Raw genomic sequence first — 22,451 nt, forward strand, 5'->3', positions numbered from 1 at the left:
AATTACCATCCCTTTACCAACTGGACCACTTCCCAAGAACTTAATGGTAATTTTTATGTAAAAAGAAATGTATAGAGCTTTTATTATAAAAGAGCAATTACATCCAAGTTGGTGTGTAATTATGAGAGACAGTCAATATGGCAACAGATGAAAGGAGCCTCATCAATCAGCTGTCAGCACCACTAATTAGGGAGTTAAATCTTTAGGCTATTCTTAGATCTGGATTTTTTTTTCTTCAGAAACTTGGCTTAGCAACAGACAGCTGATCTGACTAAAAACATTAAAAAAAAAATCAGATTCTGTTACAAATAATAAAAGTGGGACTTCACATCATCAGCATTCAAGCTTTTTTTTGTGATTTGATGATTGGTAGAATAGTTCTGATGAGCCATTTCTGCATATCATGTTTATTTGGCAGTGTCACAGATTTAACAGTGTTTGCATTTCCAAAAGACAGTAAGTGAGGTTTCAATAAAATGAATCAGTTAACTGATATCATTTCCATGTCCAGGCTTATAAAAAGATTGTTTAAATAGTGCCGTATTTACAAGAAGAAGAAGAGAAAATAAGAAAAAATACATTTAAGATTTGCATCCAAAACAAATACATGCAAAATTAGTATCACATAATGGTTTCATGTTCACTGGTTAACTGATTATTAACCCATTTCAGCTGCTTTGCTATAGATTAGAAGAGGACAGCACCATGTGCAAAGTGACCCGTTTTATTTCCAGCAGTTACTCAAGATCACACAACACAGGGTTTCACTTTCCATACCCGCCTTCATCAGTAACACACAAAAGAGTCAATATCCAAGTAAAATTACTCTGCTGCAATTATAAAACACAGGGGAGAGCACATAAATTAAGTGTGAAATATACATGATTAACAAAGACCGATAAACTCTGTGGATTTTACAGAGAACAACCAAGTCTGTTTCTAATGAATGCTCTGAAAAGACTAGACTTGACACTTGCCTCACAAAATGATGTTAATATTGTAATTTATGGCCCCATTTAAAGTAAAATAGCCAATAAAGTAGGGCTTTCCTATGACTTTGCCCACTTCCCGAAAATTAAAATCAAGTTGAAAAATTCCTGTTTGGACACAATGAAGGAGGAACCGTCGTGCATGACAGAAGCCCAAGTGCCAGTGGACAGAATGGTACTTCCACTGAGATCGAGAAATAGTAGCCACACCGAAAATTGTCCAGAAGTGCTCGAGAAGACAATCTTGAATAGACAACTGGTCAAATTTAAATTAGGTAAGGTCTTCCAATATGACATTTCCCAGAATTTTATGATTACGCCTCTTACGCAGTTTATGCATGCAACAAACGCTACCTTTTTAGACCAAAGACAGAAAACTATATCAACACAGTTCATTCAGAGACATACAGCTAAACTGTAGGTTCATTTCAATGCTGGGATCAGACCAGGTTATGTATGCGCCATCACAGCATATCATATGAACACACACTGTTAGTCACATGTCAAGAGGAAAGTTCATTTAGTCTAGGTGACGTGAGTGTCGAGATGTCGTAGGAACTCTCCTCTTGTAGTTGTGTGTCCAGGGAAAACCGCCTGGCAAAAATCACAAACGTGGGACTGTAGAGCCACGTCCGACAACATTGCCGCACCAGATCCACTGTGGAAGTCATCACCCAGGGAGCAACAGTCCATCATAGGCATCTAACAAAAACGACAGAAAGGCTGTGTGTGAAGAAAGCAGTAAAGCACGGTGACAGTGTAAAGATCTACAGCCTTAGTTTTGGTTCTTACCCTGACTGTGTGAAGAGTTCTGTCTCCACCAGGATACCTTTGCTTTGACTTTTTGGTTTCACTGGAACAGGCTCCATAACACCCCAACGAGTCCAGTGGTAATAGCAGTGGGGATTTATTCTGCGCCTCCACAGCTTCCTTTCTTTGAGAGGGCATATCGACACAGAGCTTGGACATATCATCAGCAAGCAAATCGGGGAAGCTCTTCAGATTTCTTGAATGGCAATCAATGCCACACTGTGCTGCAGGGATTTTTGTCCCGGACATTAATATTTGAGGCTTTTCAAGGAGATATGGAGGGATTTCATGGGTAAACTGGACAGGAACGGACATCATATGGCTGAATTCTCCATTAGAAACAGATGCACCTGCACAAAAATAGCTATTTGAGTACTTAAAGCATCATGACTGACAAGCAGTTTAAGAGCATTACAGGGTTTTTTCCATACGCAGACCTTGCTGTTTCTGCAGGGCTGTTGTGAGTTGATGCAACAGAGCTGCCTGTTTCAGACAAAGTGACCTCAGGCGAAGAAACTGCTGGTAAAGTTCATTGTATGCTTCCTCCATCTCACCAGCTCCGGGAAGTGCAGCTGGTAAATATCACAGAGGGGTTAACACTGAGCTGTACAGTGCACATTTATGCATATCTTAAGTATAGGCTGTTCAAAATAGGTGCAAACTACAGTCATAAACACATGATTTTTAAACTTCAGTTTCACGTCACAGTCCTTTAAGTACTTAAATGCTAATAATGACAGTGCTAACAGACTGATATAAAGCAAGAGATCTTGCTATGGCAATAAATTGATTGTTAATTAGCAGTCAAGACAAACTACAGCTGAAGCTAATGGAAATGTCATGAACCATACAAGTACTAAAACTTCTTTGCCCAGACATTTTGCTTTGAGCTGTCAGCCTCTAAATAAGTTATAACCTTTTAGAAAAGTAGAATTACTCTGAAAGATAGAAGAACTGAGCATGTGACTGATGAGATTAGTCTGGCTACAGTTCAGGTTTTCACCTACTAACAAAGAGTTGAATCTGGATAGCTGACCCCTTTAAAAAGAACTCAGACGTAAACTCCATGCAAAATATTTTTTCAGTTAATTTGTAAAAAAATACGATCTTTTCCAGTGTGAAGCAGAGAAAGGTTTCACAGGACTTAATGCAGCTCTGTGAAAAACAAAGCTGCATAGATAGACACACTTTCTGCTTCCATGGGAATTTAAAAAGTCACAGCCAGGACCTGCTAATCAAATGCACCTGATTAATTGATCATCAGCTAGTCTGACCAACTCTATTAAAGCTGATGTTTTGGCAGTTTGCAGGTCTGGAACAGTGTGTGTTAACACAATGCCGTCTTTCCAGGAAATCCCAGCAAATTTACTCCAAGGTCAGTGCTGCCGTCCACTGGCTTAGGTTTGCAAAGTTGCATCTGAATAAATCATGTGACTTCTGGAACAGATGAGACCAAAGTGGAGATGTCTGGCAATAACGTGCAGCACCGAAACCAAACACAGCATAGCAGACAATACCCCAAGCCAGTTTTCAGCCACAGTGGGGTTGGGCTTTTTTTGCAGCCACCTGGGCACTCTGCATTGAGTCAACCATGAACTTCTCTGTATACTAAAGTATTCTGGAGTCAAATGTGAGGCCATCTGACAGGCAGCTACTGTATAACATGGCCAAAACTCATGCAACAGGACAGTGATCCCAAACACAGCCACAAATCTATAACAGAATGGCTGAAAAAGGAGAGAATCGAGATGTTGTAACAGCCCAGACCTCAGCGTGATTGTACTGCTGCGGCCGGATCTTAAGGGAGCTATGCATAAATTAACTGAAATAACAGTAAAGAAGAGGGGCCAAAATTCCTTTACTACAGTGTGAGACACTGAAAGTTAAATGAAAAGGATTACTTTAAGTTATAGATGCTAAAGGTGGTTCTACAAGCTACTGAATCATGAGGTGTACTTAGTTTTTCACAGGACTGCAGAGTCCTGTGAAATTTTCTTTTTCATAGTTGTGTATGTAGTTTCGTTTATGACACATACCTAAACAAAGCAGCTTTATCTGAAGCAATCTGTCTCCTGTCATCAGACTTGTTTTTTGTTTTACTATTTTTTTTTTATAACCAACATACAAAATATAGGTGAGGAGTAAGCTATGACCGTAAAGGTCACTTCTTTTTCTTTTCTGATCTCCAAACCTGGTATCTGGAAGTGTATAAAGTTAATAAAATTCTTAATTGAGTTATACTGTATCATGCATATTGGTTTACTCACCCCTCTTAAGATTGTCTGCACGCTCTCTCTTCCAACAATTCAGGAGCTGTCATGTAAAGCTGTATCCAGATTTCTCCTGTCAGTTTTCCATGTTATGCAGGCCTCCTGTTTCATAGTCAAGGAATCAGATACGTCTCACTATTTAAAACTAGCCTTAAAGCCCATTTACTAAGCCTAGACTGCAACACATTTGTGACTCTTCAGATGAGGCTGTACCACAGCTATGAGAAGAGTCTAATGAGCATTATGCTCAGCAAGTCTAACAACATATACATTGCACTGAGAACTGCTTAACGGAAGTAACTCTTAAAAAAAATGCAAAACAGGGAACTGAAATCTCTTGGGTATATAAAAGGAACTGCACTATCTCGGAGTGTTACATGAGTGTCTGGAGAGTAGTTTTAAGTAAACACTCAAAAGAGGAAAGAGACAGGCTGTATTTTTTAGTGTAAACGTTCAGAAACCTGCCTTCTCAAACCCTGAGGACATAATTGGCCTGGAACATAACTGAGAGGAAACAAAAACGATTTACATTTTCAAAACAAGCACCTGAAAAGACAAAGTGTTCCTCTTACAAATGAGGAACACCGTGTGCCAAGCGCTTTGTATGGTTTTGCAACAGAACAGGTGAAGCAGAACTCTCACAAAGGTACAAAGGTGCAAACGTGAGCGCCTGAACAAAAGTATTTTTTGTCTTCATGCCCACTTCAAACAGAAATGAATTCACCTTCTCAGCTGTTTTACCTTCTCCCCAACATTAATGCTTCTTCCACTTCCACAAAAAAAGAAAAGACATTGTTTATAAACCAATGTACGTTATTCGCTCTGCTCCATAGCTGTGTAACTTATCTGGTTGTGGGAATTAAAAGCTTGCAGGCCAAAAGAAACTACACTTCGTGTTGTTTTCTGCTACTTTAACCCCTGAGAGCCGCAAATCACGTGACGATAGTTTATGAATCATATTTAAATTTGAGCCTTACTTACACTTAAAGCGATCGGCCATTCCCAACAGGAAGTGCAGACACTAATGCTGATGTCAGCAGTAGAAAACAAGATCCGCATTTTTTTTTTTTTTTTTTGGTTTTATTTTGTTTGCGCGATGACGTCTCTACACCTAAAAGCACGAGCTCACCTGCGCAAGTAGCCCGTAAACCTGCCAGTACAACCTGTCAAGTCTTGTCCGAAAAGGCTGCCTTCAAAATAAAAGGCTCAAGCTGTTGTGGAGATGCTTCCGAAGACTCTTATTTTGAAAGTTTGCTCTCTCTCTCTCTCTCTCTCTCTCTCTCTCTCTCTCTCTCTCTCTATATATATATATATATATATATATATATATATATATATATATATATATATATATATATATATATATATACACAAACTGCACATGAAATAAAATAAAATCACTTACAGAATTGCATTTTCTGTGGTTTTTTGAATCATTTTAGTGTTCATCATGGATGATCATGGATCATTTTAGAGGCAAGTGAATGGCTTTGTAGAACATAACAGATATGATTATTCCTGATTTTTAATGATTATGGTGGTTTGGGAATATGTGTGGGTGTTGTTGAGAGAAAAATGTTCCAGAAAATGTGTCTAAGAAGTGTGAGAAGATCTTTAATTTTGCACCAAAGTACTGGACAAGCTAAACTTTGGACCTGATGGTGGCACTAAATGAAATCAACAAAGTCATTACACTATCGCCTCTCAGATACGACGAATTCTTGTGTGAAATTTTGTTGTAATTAAGCTCGTACAAATTTCAACCACAATAAATGTACTTTTGGCTGCTTCTTTAGTCACAAGAAGTCCCCGCAGCAGGTACCTCCACATATTTGATTTGGCAGATTTTTGATGCCACATTGACGTGCATGCCCCAAAGGGTTTTTCATTTTCAGTCTGAACCACAATAATAATAGGCGTTTAATAATAGTAAAAGCTGGCTTAATGTTTGAGACCAGTATTACGTTGAGAGCTCTGTAAAATGCTTTGTCGTGTTTCTTTTTCTCTCAGAGTATTCAGAACTAGTTTGTGTGTGTTTGCATGTGTGCATGTGCGTGTGTGGCATTTCAGATGTTCAGCCATCTGTTGAATGTGGCTGATATTAATTTAAAAATAGATCCGCATTAAGACAGTAGAGTCCTAGAAGCAGACTACCTTCCGTGCCGCCCGTCCAGTTATGAAGAGCATCGAGAGCTCTCCCTTAGAGTCAACTCCAAACAGCCACCTTTAAACAGCACCTTGTGATCTCAGAGGTGCCAACTAACTCAGACCACTTATGTAACTCTGTGTGGGTGCTGAGGGGCTCTCATCACTATGAAAATCATGTCTTTGTCATGTCACGTCTCCTTCAAAAGGATTTTGTTGCTTTATTTTTGCCTTCATGTTGCATTGTCTAACTTGTCACGTGTTTGCAAATGTCATCTAATGCCACTTTACAACTTTTTACTTTATATTTTCTTCAAAACCTAAATGTTTTTGGATGTGGTAGTTGTATTTCCCCCATTTCCAGTCTGGCTGTAGCCTCAGAGAGGCGGACGAAAAAAAGATTTCCAAATTGTTAAACTCTTCATTTAAAAAGCGATATTCAGTCACTGTGTGACTAAAACGCTAAAAGAGTTTGTCGTACTCACTGAAATACCCACCAGACGGGGAAATTTGTTGTTTGTATAAAATGGTCAGAACACAACAAGACACCAGGAAAGGAAAATACTCCAGCAGCAGTTTTCAGGCCAAAAAAAGATGACACATACCAGGCAGTGACAAACACACCCCACAAACGTCAAGAATCCCCAGACTCCATCTTTACACTGCTCGAGAGTCTGCATGTTATTTATGTTTAACAGCTCTTCATGTTTCTGAGGACACATGTGATACTTCATCACTTCTGAAGCCACTAACATGCTGCAAGTGCTTGACACAATCCAATAAATCAATAATCCTGAAACACGACTACTGGTTTTCCATCAGAGGGCGAAATGTTGATTGATGCAGGCATACCTTAAACTAACTGTCTATGTGAGTGTGTTTTCAGGTTTGCACTGTGTGTTTGTTCTGACCTTGACACACACACATACACACACACACATGCACACATATATGCCACATCCTTTCCCTTTCTACTGCCACCCCTCCTTCATGACCACCTGATCTATAAGTTGAGGCTCTCTGAAGTGTGTGTGTGTGTGTGTGTGTGTGTGTGTGTGTGTGTGTGTGTGTGTGTGTGAGGGGGTGGGGAGGGTGTGGGGGGCTTGCTGTGAATAACTTCCAGGCTGGCAGCCAGGAACTGTCATCTGCCAGTGCAACACTATCCGTCCTGTCAATCTTGTTTTATAATTGTAACATTCTCATATTCTCCGGCTGAGCACAGAGAAGTTTCCAGCATAGACACACACTCACACACAAAGACGCACGCGCACACACACAAACACACATGCACGCATGCACGCACACCCGCACGCACACCCGCACATATTTTTTTTTTTACCAGTTTGCCAACTGTGCTTCTCCAGCATATTTGCATCTTATTCATAATTCATTTAAGAGTAGTAAGTTTTTAAACTATCTCTATTTTAAATGTTGTGTTAATTCTGTGCTTGTATTCACTGATTCAGTCTTTCTCTCCAACCAGGGAGTACAGCAGGTTTGATGTGTTCCTGTAAAGCTTGTTTACTGTAAGAAAAAACAAATAACAAAAAAATACAGCATGTTTTTCATCACTTTTTTTTTGGCAGCACAATGCAGTAAAAGAAGTGCTTCAGAGGAGCTTCTACTTAGTCCTGATGATTCACGTTTTTATCTCACTGCAAAATACAGACTCAAGTCTGCAGCCATCATAAAATATAGACTTCAACTCTTTTTTTAAACAAGGATTTAAAAAAAAAAAATCAGCTTTTTTATGATTCCATTAGGCAAAAGGCCATTTCTTAAATCTTTACCAGGACAGTGTGTTTCTTCCAACTTCTGTATTATAGCAAAAAACAGTAAGCACATTAGTTTACGTTTATCATACACGTATATCAATTACCTCATCAGTCTTTCACCATTAATAAGTTGTCATCCAACAAAGTTAAAACGCAAGGACACAACAACAAAAACACAGAGCAGGTAGGCTTCCACCATCTCTTCCTTTCATATGCTTCAGAATGATAATTCAGCCGGCTCACCAATCAGTTACAATTTTAATCCAGCTGCGACTAAGAGCTTTAGACGGTGATGTGGCGTGTACAGTTATCACAGAGATGGCATGAGCAATGACGTCTGCCAACTCATTTATCACCGGACACTCTTAGTGAGGGAGCCCAGATCCAATTACAGAGGCCTCTATGGGCTCAACAATGGTCTTGCTAAAAATACACTCAGAGAGGCTTTTCCACACTCAACAGCACACCCACACACAACCTGATACTGTTTCACAATATACATGCATGTATATCTTCACTTAGGAAGCCTATTTTTGTCATTATCAGAGGTATACTAAGAGATTCTGCGCTTCCCTGAGATTCTTTAAAAAATAAAGAGGATGAAATGTGCAGAAATCTGCAGTGACGCGTGCACCTGTGTGTAGGAGTGTGTTCATGAACAGGTATAGAATAAAAAGAGGAGCGGCGGAGGAAGCACAGAGGCCCCCATAGAGCACTAAACAGAAAGTTATTTACAGCTCAGTCCATCAATAAACGACAGGTGCAGCATCCCCACAAACAGACGTATTAGTTTTCCTCCCGCTGGAACAATCTCTAGCAGTCGGCTGCTCCCTCTCACACTCAGACACAAACATCTCTGTGACAGCAATGCAACCAAGTCAGGCTACATGTGACTTAATTGCTGTATTTTATAATTATCCTAAACAAAGAAAATCAACGTTTATTTTGCTTCACTGTGTTCTATTTGTTTGCTTTTACTTCCTGCAGTTCCTTGAAAAGCCACCTGAGCCTGGCTCCAGAAGTAAGTTGACCTTGGTCCATTTTGGAGAATTTTTAGTGGATTACCTGACAATAATATGGCTTGCTGTGTGGTACAGACATTAAAGAAGTTTGTGTTATGATTATGATGAAGTTTTGGTGAAAGAAATTCTAGTCTTTATTTATTTAGGCACCACGTGGCGTGGTGGTTAGCACTGTTGCGTCACAGCAAGAAGGTCCCAGGTTTGGATTCACCATCTGGCCGGGGCTTTTCTGTGTGGAGTTTGCATGTTCTCTCTGTACCAGCATGGGTTCTCTCCTGCTTCCTCCCACAGTCCAAAGACATGCAGTTAGTGGGGTTGGGTTAACTGGTGATTCTAAATTGCCGATAGATATGAGTGTGAATGGTTGTCTCTCTGTGGTGGCACTGCAACAGACTGGCGACCTGTCCACAGCATACCCTGCCTCTCAGCCTATGGTAGCTCTGATATACTCCAGCCCCCCCCACACACACACACCCCTACCTGCTAATCAGCCAATTATATGGCAGCAACTCATTGCATTTAGGCATGTGGTTAAGACAACCTACTCAAGTTCAGACAGAGCATCAGAACATCAGAATGAGAAAGAAAGGTGATTTAAGTGACTCTGAACATGACATGGCTTTTTGCCCCTTTTGATGTATACCCTCCTGTTTTTACCTCCTATGAGTTTCTCCAGATGTCAGCTTTTGGTTTTTAATTTTTAATATTGGATGGTTTGGCCAGAATATTTCAGAAACTGCTGATGTACTGGGATTTTCCTGCAGCAGCCATCTCTAGTGTTTACAGAGAATGGTCCAAAAAGAGAAAATATCCAGTGAGAGGCAGTTCTCTGGGTGAAAATGTCTTCTTAATGCCAGAGGTCAAAGGAGACTGGCTAGACTGCTCTGAGCTGATAGGAAGGCAACAGTAACCCACTTAACCACTCAGTACAACCAAGGTATGCAGAAGATCATCTCTGAAAGCACATCTCAGCAAACTTTGGGTCTAAGCATGGATCCATCTTGCCTTGTATCAACAGTTCAGGCTGGTGGTGGTGTAATGGTGTGGGGGATATTTGCTTGGTGCACTTTTGGCCCCTCAGTACCAACTTCAAATTGTTTAAGCGCCACAGCCTACATGAGTATTGTTGCTGGCCAAGTCGAGCCCTTTATGGCCACAGTGTACTCATCTTCTGATGGCTACAGGATAATGCACCATGTCACAAAACTCAAATTATCTAAAACTGGTTTCACTGGTTCACTGCACTCAAATGACCTCCACAGTCACCAGATCGCAATCCAATAGGGCGCCTTTGGGATGTGTGATGCTGTCATGTTGATGTGGGCCAAAATCTCTGAGCACTGTTTCGAGAACTTTGTCGAATCTGTGCTATGAAGAATTAAGATAGTTCTGATGGGAAAAGGGGGTCCAAGGCAGTACTAGCAAGGTGTAACCAATGAAGCAGCCAGTGAGTGAATAAGGATTTTTGATAGAGTTTTTTTTCAGTCTTAGCTTACAAATAAAGCAGTGATTATAGTCTGTTGCAGACAGGGACAGCTGTAGACACCAAGGATGAGTCGTCATTCCTGTTATAATTTGAAATCCACCTGAAAGGTACACATATATTTGGTGCACTGTAAAGTAAAGTTTCTGCAGACGGGTCCAAGCAGTCACAAAAAATCTGACGACCATCTGACGACATTACTTATGTTACTTGGACAAGAAAACTATAACACACCTGTAAGGATTCTCTCATCCAAATATGGTCACCTGGCCTCAAAAAACTGGCACGGTGGTGGCCAAAGCTCTGATTTTGAGGCTTCAGAAGAGCAAACCAGCAGGAAATTTCACACTACCTATGTGCATTATTTATATGCAGATTATGGTTGTTGAAAAAAATAACTCTTAATCATCAGGTTAAAAATGTAATATATCTTAGACCTGTGAAACTAACATCTCCATCAGCTTCACTGGAAACTAGTTTAGTGTCAATTAGCAAATGTTACACTGAGCTAAAATCACAAATATGATAAACAGCTGAGATTTATTTATTATTCAACATTAGGTGGTAATAATATGACACAAACCACAAAATGTAGTTCCTTTTCACCACTAGCAAAAAGAACTCTAGATGTCAAATAAGTGTAAAAATAAGCTTAAGTTCTTGAATTAATATACTAAAAACAAAATTATCATGAAAACAGTTCATACAAGACAATTCTGGACAATAAAACTTGCCATGTGTTAAGAAACACTGCAAAAGTTACATGTTTTCAGGCCTTTCCTCTATGATATCTGAAGGCGCAGAAGCAAAGTGAAGAAGGCAGGGTTTGTCATGCTTGTAGAACGCATCGCCTTGACAAGGGTGTGTGAGGGGTGTAAGGCCGAGGCCAAAGGCCTCGTCTTGCCTGTCGGGTCAAAAGTTAGGGAGCAAATAGCAGCTCCAGATGGTAGCGTTCCACTTTTGGAAAAAGGTGGTGTCAAGATATATTCGCAGGAGGATATATTTTCAATGTGGGTTAGGGCAATCTGAAGGGATGGCATGCCTGACTCGACATGGATATGTGACCACTCAAACTGAAAAGAAACACAAAGTCAAAAGAGATTATCGAGGCAGATAAAAGGGATGGTTTTCGTGCCATCTAAAGGAACTCTCTGAGCCACTGCATTCGTCTGAGATCTCCTTATGAAACAAATCGTTTGCTGCTCTTATTACATCTGACTTGAGCAGCACGTTTGCCATTTTGTAACATAATGAACGCTTCAATGGAAGCTTGCCCCCTCCTCTTTTCTTCTCTTGTCACTTTTTTTCCACTCTGTCTGCCAGCACCAAAATCCAGCTGACCGGTACGTGGTGTACAGTAGGATCAGGTGTCGGCTGGCTGAATGCAGTTGGTGCTGCAGACCGCTGTGGCTGAGACCAGCGCGGTGTCGTCTTCCTCCGATCAAGGGTGCTGCCAACATTAACGCCATGTATGACAAAACAACAGACTCGGTGAAAAGGACTTTGTTTAGTCGCTTTTCATCACGTCATTAATATGTAACAAGTAGCAGCACAGCAGGCAGTGTCTTAAATAAAGTCTAAGCACTGAATCCACCGACTGACTGACAAGTTTATTCTTAAAAGAAAACTCAGGAGATCTTTTGCATTCTAACCAAATATGAACCGAATCCACTAAAATGTCTGACATACTTTTTATATATTCAGCTCTGAGAGGCTGGATTTAGACACAGTAATGCTTTGAAGTTAATGCTAGCAACAACATGCTAACTTATTGACTGTTGTCATGAATTCCCTGCAGTGCTGCTCTAAAAATGCAACTCTTCAACCAGGCACAGTCAGCAAGGAGGCCACCTTGTGCTACTATGACAAAAATTGGTGTGTAGTTCTTGATTTCTATTGCACCAGATTTGGCGAGGTTCTGAGCATTTGAGTCATAAGGCTGTTATTTACTCAAATTTCCATTTTAGTGGGAGGAAAACATTTTGCTTACATTTTTCAAATCTCATTCTGACCTTACTGTGTTTCAGGGTCTCTGCCTTGAGTGCCACTTTAATGGATCCTGCTGATTATGGTTTCACACCTACTGCACAACTTTAGGTTTCTATTTTAAGGTGGAAACTTCAAGTGTAGGCCAAGGGATTGAGAGATCAACCATGCCAGGCATCTTAGTTTAGCGCAAAAGCCGCTTTTTGCTACCCCCTCATTCACAAGGGGTCATCAGAGCCGGTAGATGATTCTTAAAGCAGATACGCTTCCTGCCGCAACCCCCAAGGGATCTGTGTCTCCTCCAAGGAATCAAACTACTTTTGCTTGTTAGGTGAATGTGTAAACCACTACACTGTGGAGCTGCTAATCTTACGTTACATTATATGCTGAGTAACAATCTGTCCAATCTGTCCAGTAGTTGAACTGCTCCAAACAAAAGCATTATTTACCAGTGACTAAGATTTGTTAAACACTACACTTCCTAGCTATTTTGATTTTTAAGCCTTTTCAATATATGTAACTGTACATTCATGAGCTGTTTTAGATATATTGTTTATTAAAGCTACTCTTGGCTGCTCCCTTATTTACAAGAGGTCACCACAGCACCTACCTCCACGTTTGATTTGGAAAATGTTTAAATCAGATGCCCTTCCTGACGCAACCCTCAAGGGATCTGTGTCTCCTCCAAGGGATCAAACCAGGGATCTTTCAGTTGTTAGGTGAATGTGTAAACCACTAAATTAAAATCTTTTAACCATTTTTTTGAATGATTGTTTCTAAGGATTAAACACAAATTATATAGTCATTAATTTTTAAATATTTAGAGATTATTTTGCATGTAATTGCAAGTTATATTATATTAATTATTAAGTGTAAAACTGGCAAAGCAAGAATAAGGCTTTTAATATCAAAAGAGAAACTGGAATTTGAAAGCAGGAGGAAATAAAGACGTGTTCAGAGAGACGGTGAAGAAATTGTAATCTGCACAGTAACTTATTTCATTTCAAAACATTTAAAAAACTAACTAAAGAAATTAAACATTAACAGAAAGTAAATCTGAGTTGATTTCCAAATGTTTTAATCAAGTATTCTCTGCCTTTTGATATTTTTTGCACCATTTTACAAAAGGCCCGGCAGTACTTTGCACGCACACAAACACATAAAGAAGAAGTACTTTTCATACTGTTTGAACACTGTTTGAAGTGCCCGTAGCTGCTCGTCACGACATCACAGTTCACTGTGATTCCTTAAGAAGTTTCTTTAGGTCATTTTGAAACCAAAATATAAATCCAACATACATATAAAAAAAAAAAACAAGCTTCACAATTTCAAAAAATGTGGAAGACACGTCACAGAATCAAGGTCCACAACATGTAATGTATCTGAAGCCTAAAACAAGAAAACAGCTGATGTCTGCATGTGAATTTGGATTATCAATTATTTTCTGGCATTAATTTATACAAATCACACAAAGGGTTGTCAATAGAAGCCAACCCTGACGTATGTTTAAACTCGATCTCGTTCAGTCTGGATGGCTTCGTTTCCAGTGCCTCATTAACGTGACAATTTCATTTTACAGATCTTAAACAGCTCGACCTTCCAGTTTAATAGTGTGACACACTGGACACTCTTTGCCGTACTGTATTAACACTAGCAAGCTTCACAAATCAGTTCAAATTGAATTCAGTGAGTGACTCATGTCTGTGATTAAAAAAAAGGCCTCGCTATGTGTGATGTTTGGAATAAAAGTTCACTTAATGTGGTTCATGGAGTGAGGTTTTATAAAAGGCACTTTACATTTTCACTCAGTAAGTCAATTTTCATTCTTATATAAAAAAGAAAAATCCCCGGAAACATGTCGTTACAGGAACATGCAGTTTAACAGGAGAGCCGCCTGCATCAGCCTTTACAATGTGCTGAAAAATGGCAGGCGAAGCGCTATGGCAGAAGATTTTCTTTAGCTTAAGGCAATAAGGTTTGTAACTGGTATCAAAATAAAAAAACTTTGGTAAACTTTGGTCCTGGACCTTCCACATGAGCGCATTTAGTACTGCGACTATAGTTTGTGATAGAAAGATGTAGTAAGTAAATATTTCATTGTGGAAAAGTGGGACTTTTTCACAACTGCCTGTCTTTCCCTCTCAATAATCTACAATCTCAGCCTCTAAGTGGGACTGTCAAGCAATTCTGAAAACATGCGTTAAAAAAAAAATTAGTGTGTTTCTGAGTATTTAACACTGCATGGCATCTACCATGATATCCATGTGTTATAGACTGCATAGCAGGACAACATTCACACATAGCACTGCAAAAAAGTCACTTTTACAAATGCACACAAAATACATATATATAAACTGTGTTGTGAAATATCAATCTTTTATAGTATTCACACAGGTACTTAAGAATAAAAAAATAATGGTCTCTTTAATTTTGTCAGCACACCTCAGTGCGCTGGAAGGAGGTTTAAAAGTAGAGTTCAGTGTTAGAACTTCACTTTTGGTGCTTTCGACCTCTATTGTTCATTCTAACAAACAATGCAATGTTTTCCTTAAAATGGCAGTGTATCCATAAAGATCTTCTCCACTATCGGCGGGGGAGGCACCAGGTCCTCCAGTTTCAGGTAGAAGATGCGCTGCAGGCCCTGCGTACACAGAGTCCTCAGTTCAGGCAGTTTGCCCAGCAGGCGAGAAAGATAGTTGGGATGCGTCCGGCTCAGTTCCGATCCATTTCCGCTCACGTGTTCCCTTAGACAAGTGATGAGATGACTTTGAAAGTCCTCAACCCGTTTGGGCTCTTTGAGGCCATGACGATCTAGGGGCAAAAGATGTTCCCATTAGAAACCCTACCATAACCACAACCTTCAAATGCAATGAAATTCACTAAAAGCATACAAAGTTTGTTTACCAGTGATGATGACGAGGGCTGCAAGGCAGGAAAACAGGGAGACGTCTAAGTTCATCCGGTGAAGGTTCTGGGAGAAATCCATGATTGAGTCAATCCAGTCACCAAAACTGCGAGCGCACTGCAGTCGGTGGAGGACCACGCCATTGCAGAAGATCAGCTTGTTCTTCTCTGGATCTGACCTGCATTTTTTTAAACCATTTTTTCAGCGTGATCATTGTCAAATGTGAATGAATGCAGTGAAATATCAGTGAACCATGCATTTTTTTAACTGTAGAAGACAAAAAGCCAACCTGTACGCCAGGCGGAGGATGAAGAGTTCAACAAAGGCAGATTCAAGAAGCAGCTCCTGATCTTCTTTGCAGAAGTCTGTGAATCCTGGGATGGCTGGAGCCCATTTCCTTATCACATCCAAGGAACCAGTCAATAGATCATAGAACTGCTGGATATCACCAGCATCCTCCTTCTCTTTTGAGCTGTCCACTGTCTCCTGATACTAAAAGAAGGGAATGCTTAGCACTGCTGAAGACATTTTCAGTGAGCTGTTTAATGCTGTTGCTTTGATTCGACATAAAATCACCGGTGTAAATTAAAATGAAGGAGATATGGGTAAGCTATACGTCTTGACAGTTACCTTGGAATAGTCGAGCTTTCCTAGGGTTGGGTTTGAGTCCAAATGAGCCCTGACAAGAGAAGATATGATGCTGACACTGGGGGTTGTGGATGAAGCCTCAACCGGGATCTTGGGTTTGGAAGGCAGACGACCTCTGCGACCTTTGAGACTGTCCGTGCGAACAACTAAAAGAGGGTGAGGTGAGGAACATGTTTATTATTCCCACGTGACCATTTTAGCATTTGAAAAACAAAAGCTGTATGAACTGAAGTTTCCCTTTTTCTGCAACTGTCAGTGTAACACTCCGGTTACATATGCCTATGTGTTTCCTGGCTTTGGTTTCGCAAAACTATCATTACTAACCCCAGTTTGTAGCTGTCATGCATTAGTCACTGCAAGCTTGAAAAGAGTATCACATTTCATTACCTTCTTTGACCATTCCCACTGCAAGACATTTCTGGAAACGACAGAACTGGCAGCGGTTTCTCCTCCTCTTGTCCACTGGACAGTCTTTATTGGCAAGGCACACGTACTTTGCATTTTTCTGGACAGTTCGCTATCAAACAAGAAAAAAAAAAACATTAATACAGAATCGTAATGTAAAACATATAAGACTGCATATGATTTCTGATCAATCAGCTGTGGGACAATCTTGAACAAAGATACAATAATAACTGATACATTATTGCTTAGTAGAAATGTTAGAATAAATGTTTAAACTGTCTATTTATTTTATTTTTGCCAATATTGTTGCTGTGTGTTTGTTTATTACATAAACACACCAGACTTGCTTTTTAAAAAAAAATGCTTTTTAAAGAATTGCATGTGTGGGACATTTTAAGGTTAAAAAAAAAAATGAAACAAAACAAAAAAACAACATGAACTGTAATTCATTATTATCAGGCTGTCCTAAAATCTTCCTGAAAAGTCTTCAGATGATCCAAAATGCTGCTGACTTTCTTTTTTTTTTTTTTAAACCTTTATTTTACCAGGTAAAAATGTTTGAGAACTAGTTCTCATTTACAAACATGACCTGGCCAAGAGGCCCCAATCGAATCAGGTCCACTACACATAAATACACTGTTAAATCCAGAATTGAATTTAAAATTCTTCTTCTCACATACAAAGTCTTGAACAATCAGGCCCCATCTTATCTTAAAGACCTCATAGTACCATATCACCCCAATAGAGCACTTCGCTCTCAGACTGCTGGCTTACGTGTGGTTCCTAGGTACTTAAGAGTAGAATGGGAGGCAGAGCCTTCAACTTTCAAGCCCCTCTTCTGTGGAACCAGCTCACAGTCTGGATTCGGGGGACAGACACCCTCTCTGTTTTTAAGATTAGACTTAAAACTTTCCTTTTTGATCAAGCTTATATTTAGGGCTGGCTCAGGCGACCCTGAACCACCCCTTAGTTATGCTGCAATAGGCCTAGGCTGCTGGGAAGTTCCCATGATGCACTGAATATTTCTTTTTCATTCACCTATTTTGACTCTGTTTATTCACCACTCTGCATTTAATCACTAGTTATTATTAATCTCTGCCTCTCTTCCACAGCGTGTCTTTTGTCCTGTCTCCCTCCTCTCACCTCCAACCGATCGTGACAGATCGCTGCCCTCCCTGAGCCTGGTTCTGCCAGAGGTTTCTTCCTGTTAAAAGGGAGTTTTTCCTTTCCACTGTTGCCAAGTGCTTGCTCATAAGAAGTCATTTTGATTGTTGGGTTGTTGTAATTATTGTGTGGTCTTTACCTTACAATATAAAGTGCCTTGAGGTGACTGTTTGTTGTGATTTGGCACTGTTGAATTGAACTGAATTGAGTTTATGAGTGCTCTCTGGTGCATGTGGTTTGCTCGCTTTGTCAATGCTTCTAAACCACCTTAAAAATATGATCCATATTTGCATATGCATTGTTGCAGTTTTTTTTTTTTGTATTTTTGGCCACAGCGGCTTTTATCAGCAGTGGAGGGAGACAGGAAGTGGGGAAAGGATACAGGGGAGGACACACGGGCAAGCCGGCGACAGGCCGGGACTCGAACCCACACCGTCTGCACCGCAACGCAGCATGTGTTTGTGGTTGCCAGCTTCACCACTAAGCCACTCAGGTGCCCTGCATTGCTGTAGTTTTTTGTTACTTGTTACATACATGGTATCAGCTATGATTACAGGTTTAGTCTCTTTAAAATAATAAACAAATCTGTAATCATAAATCTGCTGAATATCTTTTTTACCTTGAAGAAACCTTTGCATCCCTCACAGGTGCGGACTCCATAGTGCTGACAGGAAGCACTGTCACCACAAACTGCACAGCGACTCTCACTGGATCCTGGGTTTGGCATTTTAGGAGACATCACGGCCCCCTCCAGTAACTTGGGGCTTTCTAGAGGTCCATGCTCCAGAGAAACTGGGGGGCAGTGAAGTGGGGAGACATGCTGCTGAGGAGACAGGAAGAAATGGTCATCCTGGCTCAGCTGAGCATCCTGGTGCTGCTGCCCCATGGGGGAGTGTTGCTCGGGTGCAGTGTTGAAGGTGAAAAAGGAGAGCTGCTGAGCTACTGCAGCCTTGTCAGCCACAGAGGGCAGGGGGGCTGAGGGGTAGGGGCTGAAAGGGGAATCCCAGACAGGTGCAGACTCAGTCTGAAAGCTTGGTGTTGGAGGAGAAGCAGTGGTATAGACTGGGCTGCCATAGTAGTCAGAGCTGCATGACGACAGTGTTTCATCAAAGCAGTTGAGCGCAAAGGATCCTGGGTAGCAGCCATACACCTGGAGATCATCCAGCTTCAAGGTCTGGCTCTGCATCTGAGGGCTGGCGCTTTCAGCTACTGCTGTGTGGCTGAATGAAACCGTAGAGGCAGGAGGAGGGGTGGTAATCTTGCAGGAATATGCATCAAACTCCCCGACGTAGCCATTTCCAACCAAAGTGTTGATGCTGGGCAATGAAGATGTGGACAGCTGGTCCTTTTGGCCACCGAAGTCCATCACCAGTGTGGCACTGAGGTCAGGATTCAATAACTCAGAGCTGAAGTAGTTGTCATGGGGCAGGGATGCATACTGGGTTTGTACACAGGGCATTGCTAGGACAGAGAAAACCAACAGTTAAAACCACTGAAAATAAATCCTTAAAAATAAACAATGTTTCATTTCTAGGTAACAAACTTGAATTTGTTAAAGCTAAGCAGAATAAGTACATCTCTGTGAGGTTATTTTAAAGCAAAGAAACCTCAGTCAAATATTCCCATCTCATATTAGTGCAGTAAGTATGACGGGCTCAATAAGGAGCTGACTCTTTAAGCATGTGTTAGAAATTAGATATTGCTTATAACATATAGCTCAGCATTTTTTAATCCTTCCTCTGTAACAATCCAAACAGTAGGGAATATAACACCTGAAATGTGTGTCTCATTTCCCCAACATGCCTTTTCCTCTAACTTCACAGAGAGGCCTGTCCATCCCCTTGAAAAAATGTGGAGGGCGGTCAAGCGGAGCAGTCAGGTATTGTCAGATATTGTGTTACTGGCTGTTAACACTCTGAAAACCTCCTTCAGTGGAGGGTAACCCCTCTTTCACAACGCCTGCACCAGGGAGTGTTGCAAATTGTATGTCAGGGTGGGCTAACTGCCAGCTGAAATGGGAATAGTGGCAAAGCCTGTTTATGTGTGTACGTGTGTGCATGGTTGGCTGGATGGGCGTGTATCTACTAGTGTCTTTACTTCTTCATTTCATGGCTTTTTTTTTTTTTTTTTTAATACAAAAGCTAAAGCACATCTCACGAGAACACCTGATCATTCTTTTAAAATTGTTCCAACTTAAATCTGATGAATTTGACCTGCAGGGAGACAACTCTGCTGAAGTGCCCAACTAATTTTCTAAACTGTAAATGCAAAAGCAATTTTATAAATCTTCTCAAGTGCCAACACTGCTATAGACCCAACACATATGACATGTAGTACATCATGAAAGTAAATCATGAACGCTATTAACATAAGAACATAATGACTACAGCTCAAATGGGAATAGTAGATAGTAGATACTGGGAAATGTCAAAAATTAATGTCAAAACATTACGTCGATAATCAAACAATATAACCAGACACTTATTCATTTTATAAGAATTAGAAGAATATGAGACTTCACTTGGTAGGTTTATCATGGCTGAAGATGACACTTATATCCCTTCTTTTACACCACTTAGTACCTAGTCACATCAAGTGGACACTTAACATCATGACCTCTGACATATCAGACTGAACTACAGAGTGATAGCAAATATCACATCATTACAAAATAACTTTACATCACTTCATCAATAAGTAAACTGGTGCAAACATTCGCGTACTACATCAGCAACCCTAACAGTTTTGCCCTACGAGCTTAAACTACGACAGAAACACTTATTAAGAAGCAAAAATGCAAACACGTACATCTAACAGCAGCATTAATAAATCAGGAATAATAATAAAACATTAACAGTGCACTGTGTACTCACCTGGTTTATGTAAATATCCTGAAATTGACGTTTTTCATTTATTCCGAACGAGAGCAAAAAAAAAACAAAAAACAATAAGATGAATATTCCCTCTGCCAGATTCTGTCAGCACACACACTCATTCAAACACAATCACACTACCACACACACTGGGTCGGACCGAGGCAGACGGCTCCCCTCCGTTACACTCTTGTTTTATTTTGGCTGCGTCGACAAAAAGGCGTGTCTGTGCCCAAACATGGTGAACGGGGCGGTGGAACGTTCCGGGTCGGCAGCCAATCAGCTCGGCGTTCGACACAGACGTTCTTCCGTGTGACGCACGCACGGGATTCCATTGACGCAAGAGCCGAGGGGAGCGTGCGTGGCTAAAAATAAACCGCAACGACAGCGGCGCTCACGTGGGGTTATTACGGGAGAAAAAATGCTAAAAATAACCGAAGTTTTGTAGGCGCACACGTTTCATGGCTGGAAATGTAGATATTATACAAGTTTACAGCAGTGAGGTGTGTTATCTAATATCAGACAAGGAAACACCTGTAGATTTATTTATCTTTCTTCAGAAAACAGAAACTGTCAGACTCTGTACCATTTCGCGACTTAACTCTTTGAGGAAAAAGTACCACAAGCACCTTTAACATGTTAACTGTAAAAATACTATTTATATTTTAAAGCTATTTTATACTTTTACACACACATTTTTTTTAAAAAACAAAACAAAAAAACAGCACTGCCCATTATAACTTTTCATTTTTAAAAAAGTAAAACAATCAGCATCTTCTTTTTAAATTCCTGCTATGGCAGCTGGGGTATGCTCCAGCCCCACCACCCTGAACTGGAAAAGCAAAAAAAGAAAAAAGAATGGATGGATGGATGGATATCACATCCAAAGGTTCATTAGAAGCAGGTTTGGGGTTTTAGCCATGTCACTGTGACTCTATCAGTAGATAGAGTTTGCCCAACTGTAAACGCAAATAGCAGTTTGTGTGGAGAATGCGAGGACCCAAAGTGCAGGCCGCTGGAAGTGGAGCTTTCAACAAAAAGAAAGCTTTTAATGCCAATTGAAAGTACAAGATATAAACACACACACACACACACACCCGCACACACACACACACACACACACACACACACACAAAACCACAACAGCAAGGGAAACAGAGTCCAGAGAGATAACCTGAGGAATAAAGACAGTAAATCCAAAACACAGAGAGCTAACAGAGATTTCTCGACAAAGGAAAGACTGGGCGCTTATACACACACTGAGACGGAGTGGAGGCAGCTGGGTGACAAAGGATAGTTAAGACTAATCACAGATAAAGAGACAAAGAAAAACTAAGGATAAAGAACAAGAGACAAAGACTCTAACACACTAAACTATGACAGAAGAGCAATAACAGAAGCAAGTATACTAACAAAACCCCTAATAAGAATAAAAATGGAAATCAACTGAAACTAAGAACTAAATACTCAAGATATGAAGAAGGAATATAAAAATCAAAAGTAACAGTGACCAACTAGGAACCAAAAGGCACATCAAATCACAAGACTTCAGTCAAAAAAAAGTCAAAACCCAGGACATGACACAACACTGGAAACTGCTGTGGAGCTGCCATATTTATATCAATTCATATGAAATATTCAAAAGAAAATGAGATTACATTGTAGTGTTAACTGATGTATTTGTGTTTTGTTTTTTTCATAAGTGTTTGGAGTTTTGTTCTGTCTTTCTGTTTCAAGAAAATAAAGATTATGATTCCTACCTATAAACTGTGACAAAACCAACAATTTACACTGTGGTTTCAAGAGATGCAAAATCACCAGACATTTAATGTCACCAGCCACCCTAATATCATCATTAGAGAATTTAAACCGTAGCTGTTACAGTTACAAATGTATTTGTCAGCATAAGTTTAAATATCACCTGATACCCCTATGTCTAATCTTTTCCACAGCAAACCATCACGCTCTAATACTCG

The 22,451-nt window shown here is 40.2% G+C and overlaps 2 protein-coding genes across 3 annotated transcripts; both read right to left on the minus strand.

Annotated features, from left to right (window-relative positions):
- Positions 1-270: 270 nt before the first annotated feature.
- On the minus strand, positions 271-5,176 carry LOC115780554 (uncharacterized). 2 transcript variants are annotated; one of them, XM_030729813.1, is made up of 5 exons: positions 4,794-4,969; positions 4,067-4,171; positions 2,237-2,371; positions 1,782-2,149; positions 271-1,691 (listed from the first exon to the last, which is right to left on the minus strand). In XM_030729813.1, exons 3-5 carry the CDS (start codon positions 2,346-2,348, stop codon positions 1,515-1,517), a joined length of 657 nt encoding a protein of 218 aa, XP_030585673.1. In that variant the 5' UTR covers positions 2,349-2,371; positions 4,067-4,171; positions 4,794-4,969; the 3' UTR covers positions 271-1,514. The 2 variants fall into 2 exon arrangements, with proteins under 2 accessions (XP_030585673.1, XP_030585672.1); XM_030729812.1 differs by lacking the exon at positions 4,794-4,969 and adding an exon at positions 5,051-5,176 and having other exon boundaries at positions 272-1,691.
- An 8,361-nt stretch (positions 5,177-13,537) lies between these two features.
- Positions 13,538-20,639, minus strand: LOC115780878 (probable nuclear hormone receptor HR38). The gene is made up of 7 exons (XM_030730300.1): positions 20,476-20,639; positions 18,222-19,063; positions 16,421-16,550; positions 16,016-16,179; positions 15,675-15,877; positions 15,385-15,563; positions 13,538-15,291 (listed from the first exon to the last, which is right to left on the minus strand). Exons 2-7 carry the CDS (start codon positions 19,059-19,061, stop codon positions 15,029-15,031), a joined length of 1,779 nt encoding a protein of 592 aa, XP_030586160.1. The 5' UTR covers positions 19,062-19,063; positions 20,476-20,639; the 3' UTR covers positions 13,538-15,028.
- Between the last annotated feature and the right edge of the window lie 1,812 nt (positions 20,640-22,451).

Source organism: Archocentrus centrarchus, chromosome 5 (genome assembly GCF_007364275.1).
Source record: "Archocentrus centrarchus isolate MPI-CPG fArcCen1 chromosome 5, fArcCen1, whole genome shotgun sequence".
NCBI classification, from domain to species: domain Eukaryota; kingdom Metazoa; phylum Chordata; class Actinopteri; order Cichliformes; family Cichlidae; genus Archocentrus; species Archocentrus centrarchus.

Bases quoted from the DNA above. Each gene is read 5' to 3' on its own strand.
- LOC115780554 (XM_030729813.1), bottom strand. From the start codon at position 2,348: ATGGAGGAAGCATACAATGAACTTTACCAGCAGTTTCTTCGCCTGAGG. The intron at 2,150-2,236 runs GTCTGCGTATGG...ATTTTTGTGCAG, and splicing joins AGCCCTGCAGAAACAGCAAG to GTGCATCTGTTTCTAATGGA. The intron at 1,692-1,781 runs GTAAGAACCAAA...CGTTTTTGTTAG, and splicing joins GAACTCTTCACACAGTCAGG to ATGCCTATGATGGACTGTTG.
- LOC115780878 (XM_030730300.1), bottom strand. From the start codon at position 19,061: ATGCCCTGTGTACAAACCCAGTATGCATCCCTGCCCCATGACAACTAC. The intron at 16,551-18,221 runs GTAAAAAAGATA...CTTGTTTGATAG, and splicing joins GATGCAAAGGTTTCTTCAAG to CGAACTGTCCAGAAAAATGC. The intron at 15,878-16,015 runs GTAACTGTCAAG...CCCTTCTTTTAG, and splicing joins GAAAGCTCGACTATTCCAAG to TATCAGGAGACAGTGGACAG.